Here is a 6,000-nt window from a genome sequence, read left to right as displayed (position 1 = left end):
CCAGCTTCCTCTGTTTCACTTGTTATAATAATGCTTGCCTTCCCACATTCTTTTATCTCTGTTTACATTTTCTTTTCTCATGAACTGTCTTTCTTGCTTAAGAAAAATAAGAAACCAAATACTCTTCTGGTTTCCCTCTTTATTCCTCCCCATTTTGGTTTCACACTCTCTTGGGATATGTTCTAGTGGTTTTGGTTCTTTCCGAAACATTGACAAATGTCAGCTGAGCTCAGTGCAGTGCACTGTCACCTTAAGGCTCCAGTCCTAGGCTGCTAATATGTACCTCTTGCAAGGGCAATAGTCTCTGAGGTGTAAGTGAATCACCACAATATTAACAAGGATTGTGCTACAATTAAAACCTGTTGGAAGAAGGAGCAGGAAGGTTGGCAGGATATATGGTTAGAGGAGAGGAGTGTCTCTCTTTTTCCTTATTAAGTGGCCTAATCTATGAGAGAGAGAATTTCATGGGCAGAAAATGGCATGGGGCACAGAAAACTTCTCCATTGTACAGCCCCTTCTATCCCCTGCAAAATTCCCCACTTTCCCCACACCTCCCCTTGTATCTGGAGTCTCCACTGACTTGGGAATAGCCATGATCCTTAGCACTGTTGTTTTGCTGAGAGAAAAACAACTTTTACTGTGGGAGGGTACAAAAATGCAGACTGTCACCTGTGCCTCTCAGCTACTGCCAGGTGCAGTAAATGCAGGCAGCACTGCCTCTGCTGGGGGAGCAGGCAAGGCCAAAAGCAGAGGCAAGAGAAACAGGGCATGGCAGCCCCGAGCTTGGCCCCTGCACAGGGCAGCAGCGCAGGGCACTGGTGGAGTTAAAACAGACGCCGTGAGGCCGTCTCCTCCTGGTAGTTTTGCTGTCGTTAGATGCTGCTGATAATGAGAAATCGTGATTTTACTGTGGTGCTGGTATGTTGTCCATAATTAGCGTGCAGTCCTTTAATACTAATTACCTTAAGTATTAATTCCTTAAACATCAATTAAAAAAATCACGTGAAAATTTACCTCTTCCTCAAATGAATCATGCGTTAACATGGGGCTACTTGCAATGCATTACTTAGACTTGCTTAATTAGTTAATCTCTGTAAAGGGGTTTCAAATGCGTGAAGAGCTATCAAACTGCTAAGTGCATTATCTTCAATTAATTTTGTGCAACTACATCTTCACTACCAAGAGGGTCTTTAGAGTGCTGAGGAAAGGAAAAGGAGACATTGCTTCTAATTTTAAAAGTAACTAATACAGAAAAAAAGGAATTAATTGAAAGATGATTTGACATGATGGGAATAATTGTGAATACACCGTATCTTTTGTTTCAGCCAGAGCTGAATATGAAAGATTCATCATTTTTATTCCTCCTTTGCCTTTGTTAGTCTCTGGTTTCTTTGCTTCCGTCTCCTCCTGGCATTAATCCTCTCTCCCTCTTTCACTGAATATTAACCCTCTCTCTTCCAAAGCTGTAACTACCTTAATAAAAAAACCAACCCACACACAAAAAGGTTAAGAAAGGGCAAATCACACCAAAACACTCTTCAAACTGTGGAGCCACGGAGGTTACACCCTCATACAAATGATAAGGTATCGTGTTCCAAAAGAAGCCTCATGGACTTCCCTTCAAAAGAAGACACTAAAGGCCCAGAAGCGAGCTCCTGCAAGAGGACAGGGCCAAGTCCAGCCCAGGCAGTCATATTCCCTGGACCACTGTGGTAGCCAATAGTTTTTAATGTGTCCTTCTAAGTTTCCTATTCTCTTTAGAGTTTATATGCCTTGTTAAATACTTGCATTTTACTTCACCCATTAATAATCTGCTTTTGGTGGAGTTCTCTCAAAATGGGTTCTTTGTGCTAATACTCTGTCTAGCTGGAAGCTTTATTCAGTCCAGCTACACTGAATTGGACTTCACCAAGAACCTATTTCCTGGGTTCTTTTTCTCCCACTGGGACTAACAAAAGATAAGTTGGGTTTTTTTTTGGCTGAATCTGATTTGTTTTTAGAGGTTTTCACTTGCCTTTTCTTTCTTTTTCAATAATGATTAATCATCACTTCTCCTTGCTGACTGGTAAGGTCCCACATGTTGCGAAAAATTCAGGCAGCTTGTTTAATATCAACGTGCCTGAGCACTAGTTACGCAGTAGAGTCCCCTTCACAGGGTTTGGATCACTTTAAATGTGCATTTGCAATAAATTTCTATCACATCTGGGCATTCACTCAGCAAGTGTTTGAAAACCTATTCATTTACCTTATTTTATCCAAAAGAAACTGGAACAGAGAACAGACTAATTGATGGCTACAGCTTTATTCTCTGCACACTGTAAAGTAACAGCTTAACCTGTTGGATGAGACATTTCTCTAGTAAGCCAGAGTTGTGTACACGGTGATCCTCAACACAGCAAGTTCTCAGGGAAAGAACTTCTGCTACTAAACCAGAGGAACCTCTTCTCTCCAATCCCTCCCCAGTTCAGTTCTACCAAAGGAACCAGTGAGGGATGTTAACTGCAATCCAATCCAGTGGATACTAATTCAGCTGAAGGGCCTGATCTGCTCTGATCAGGCTATCTAGCTGAAGCGTAGGTACCTAAAAGAACAGCTTGAACATGGGGTAAGTTGTTACGGGGTGCAGAAAGAAGAGCAGGACTATCAGAAGAAGCAAAGAAAGTTGCTCCTTGCTGTCCCATACCTTCATCACTTGTATGTTTGTACAGAAGTTTACAGGATTCTTTCCCTTCATCTGGTATATCCATACAGTTCATACACACAGTATGAGATGGGTAAGCCAGAAACTACTAAGAAAAGTCTAGATTGCCTCAACTTAAAGCCCTCACTTTCCTTCCCTAACTGAAGGATTAATGTGGTTGCCAAGGATCATTTAATTTGCATGGGTGTTCCTCCTGCCTCTGAAAGAAAGCTGGAATGGAGCCTGAAGAAACTATGAGTGCTACCAGATCCAAAATGAAGGGATAGGGCTACTTGAATACTGAACCTGAAGTTAACCTGAAGCCTTTCTCAGGGGCATTTCTGCAGAACAAACCTAATTGCAGCAACTTGTCAATAGTTAGCCAAAAGGTGACAAGGCAGGGAGGACCCAGCAAAGTCTCCATGAACAGTCCAAGATTTTGCTCCCTTCCCCTTCATAAGTATGAAAAATAGGGGAAAAAATTTCTTCTTCAAAGGGTTCTCTTTCATACCAACACTTCAAAAGATCAATTGCCAATAAATTAAGACAAAACAAAAAACAGTGTATGTCCTGGTGGCAAGGGAAGATGCACTCCTTTGTCCCCGTCATGTCAGAAGAGCAGCTCCAGCATGGCCCTCTGGGCCATACTGTGCCCTCACAGCAGAACTGGTGTGACGTAGTTGGCAGGGAAGAGACCCAGTTCCCCACGCAGACGTCCTTTCCACCAGGATGGGTTGGAGTTGTCCAGGACCTCTAAGATATCTCCACTGCGGAAGCCCAGCTCATCGTGCTCCATAGCATCAAAGTCGTACAAGGCACGGACCCACAGCGTTCGCTGGAAAGAAGAGACAGGCAGGGAACAAGGAGCCAGAGTCTTAGAGATCATCTTCCTGTCACCCCTCTTAAGCCCCAGCAAGTATGTTCACTAAGCAAGAACAAGCAGTGCTGAAATTTAGACCAACTTGCAATTAAACCCGGAAGTGGCCAAGATGCCAGGAAGGAGGGACCAATTTACTGGGACACCCAAGGGATGGTGTTTGGTTTCTCAGCAGCCTCAGTGTATTTGTGGGTATTTGCACCATAAGGTGAAAAGTCAGACTGAGAGCAGGTCCCCAGGAAATTGTGGTCCCATGGCTCTGTTGCCTCTGCCGTGTAAGGGCAGCCAGGACAGCCATGTCTGAAGCCAGTTCTGGGAGCACAGAAGGGCTCCTGCCTGAGTCCTGCTGGGCTGTAATTATAAGGGAATGCCTCTAGGGAGCTGGCCTGGTGCTGGTATGGATATCAAAATGTGTCCTCAGCCAGCAGAGGACTGAGAGAGCCAGCACGCAGGTGAGAGAAGAGAACATTGTAAAGAAGGATAAAGAAGGATACTTGCTCTTTCAGGCTCTTTTGTGGCATAGGGGAGGGTCTTAAATCTTCTTCAGACTCTACCCAAGGTGAGGCCCCTGAGATCAAAAGGATTTAGGATCTGTTTGGGTATATCAGTTTATTTGGGGTGTGCACTGTAATGTGCACTATGGTTAGATTTTTTTTCTTATGAGAGCTTAATCATAAGAGACTTTGCAGTCAGTCTCCCATTTTGGCCAGAAATCATGTTCTAAAGGACATAGCTTGGGCTTCTTTCTGGGAAATTGTTGGCATCCAAACCACGGGGCATGGGTAATTTAGGAGGTATATCTGGCAGGGACAGAAGAAATGATCTGCTTGAAGACAGACTAACTTTTGATAAACCTTCCATTCAGGGCCCTGCTTAGACCTGGCTCCTAGTTATTTGGTTGGGTATATAGACCTTCCTATAATTAGATTTGTGGCTTCTAGATCACTGATGGGATGTGGCAGGCAAGAGCATGTTGTTATTCATTGCCACAGCCTCTCAGAGATAAAAACCATTGTATTTTGAGCTGGATTACAATAAAGATTTGGGATTTTGCAAAAAAAAGGGGCATGCCCCTATTTTTTAACATGTTCCAAATCTCCTAATCCAATCTGTTCTTTTTCACTCACACTTGAGAAAGGTCTGCTGTCCTTCCCTTCTCTCCTTGGATCTAGATTCTCTGGTTGTGGGCTAAGGTGTGCATTTCCTCAAGAAAGAGGAGCATGCCCTAGGTTACACTGAGCTGATGGGGAAATACTTTGGAGCTGGCAGTGGAATAACAGGCTGAGGCAAAGAAAGACACCATATTCTATGTGGGCATTCACATAGTGGGAATTTGCAGAGCAGATAGTTACTGAAGGTCAAGTGCCAGGTATGGATCCAGGTAGGGGAGTGGTCTGAGGTGTTTGCAGAGACACATCTGGATCGTGCCCACATCCACTGTGCTAAGAGGCTCTGACAGCCAAGGGTGTCAGGTAGGTGAGTCCTGCTTTGACAGCAAAGTAGGTCTGAGAGGATGTGCCAGGCACCGACAAGTAGAGCTGAGTGATCTCAGACCTTTTCAGGACTGCAGCAAAAAATTAGTGGAAGAGACAGTGTGACTACAAGTGCATTGAAAGACAGAAGGAGCACTGTAGCATGGTACAGTATCATGAGGCAGATCTCCATAGAACTTAAAAAATCTGCACATATAGCTACTGACATCAGTCACTGCCTGGCTGTGGTGGCAAAGATAATTCAAAGTCCTTTGCATTAATGGACATGAGGTTCTCCTAGAAGAGGTCATTAGGCTTTCAGAAATGTCTTCTGCTGGACTGGACTCATGCTTGATTGAAATCCATGGGTGAGCTTGTGCTCATTCCAATGTCCCAGATACCTATTTTGCTGAGCTCATGCTAAATTCCCTCTTCCACTGAGGCTGCATAAGACTGACGTTGAGAGCAGTTACCAGAACTATGCCCATATAATGCTGTAGTCCTACCGTCAGAGTGCCTCAGAAGCAGATTCAAGTGGCTGGGATAGAGTATTGAGACTCAGAAATGTCTTGTAAGACATGTCCTGGCAGGCATAATATGCTACTCCTCATGCAACTTCCATGTAGGTGACATTGTCCAGACTGCTTGGCCATTGCTAAAGGACCATCCCCCACTGACTTGGGGAGATGAGGCCTTCCAGGTGCATCACCTACCGGTGTCTGCTGGTGCAGTGGGTCTGTGTGTCTCCGTTGCATAGCTCCTGCATTTCCTTGGCCATGATCCCTTAGTCCTTGCAGCATGTCTTTCCTGTCCAGACTCCCACCATATCTTTCCTAGAAAGAAAACAGCAAGAGAAAAGTCATGTTGTTATGGTTTTGGCTGGAATAGAGTTCATTTTCTTTGTAGTAGCTGGTATAGTGCTGTGTTTTGAATTTAGTATGTGAATACTGCTGATAAGACACTGATGTTTC

The 6,000-nt window shown here is 44.2% G+C and overlaps 1 protein-coding gene across 8 annotated transcripts in view; it reads right to left on the bottom strand.

Annotated features, from left to right (window-relative positions):
- Positions 1–1,340: 1,340 nt before the first annotated feature.
- Positions 1,341–6,000, bottom strand: part of GRAP2 (GRB2 related adaptor protein 2) — a 106,889-nt gene continuing 102,229 nt past the window's right edge. For all 8 annotated transcript variants that reach the window (XM_048302287.1, XM_048302285.1, XM_048302283.1 and 5 more), the window contains 2 exons: positions 5,743–5,862; positions 1,341–3,515 (listed from right to left, as the gene is read on the bottom strand). In XM_048302287.1, coding sequence (XP_048158244.1) covers positions 3,336–3,515; positions 5,743–5,862 — 300 coding nt within the window. In that variant the 3' untranslated portion in view covers positions 1,341–3,335. The remainder of the gene's footprint in view (positions 3,516–5,742; positions 5,863–6,000) is intronic.

This window comes from Corvus hawaiiensis, chromosome 4 (assembly GCF_020740725.1).
Source record: "Corvus hawaiiensis isolate bCorHaw1 chromosome 4, bCorHaw1.pri.cur, whole genome shotgun sequence".
Taxonomy (NCBI): domain Eukaryota; kingdom Metazoa; phylum Chordata; class Aves; order Passeriformes; family Corvidae; genus Corvus; species Corvus hawaiiensis.
Note: the sequence above shows the minus strand (reverse complement) of the source record. Positions and strands in the feature narration are given on the sequence as shown.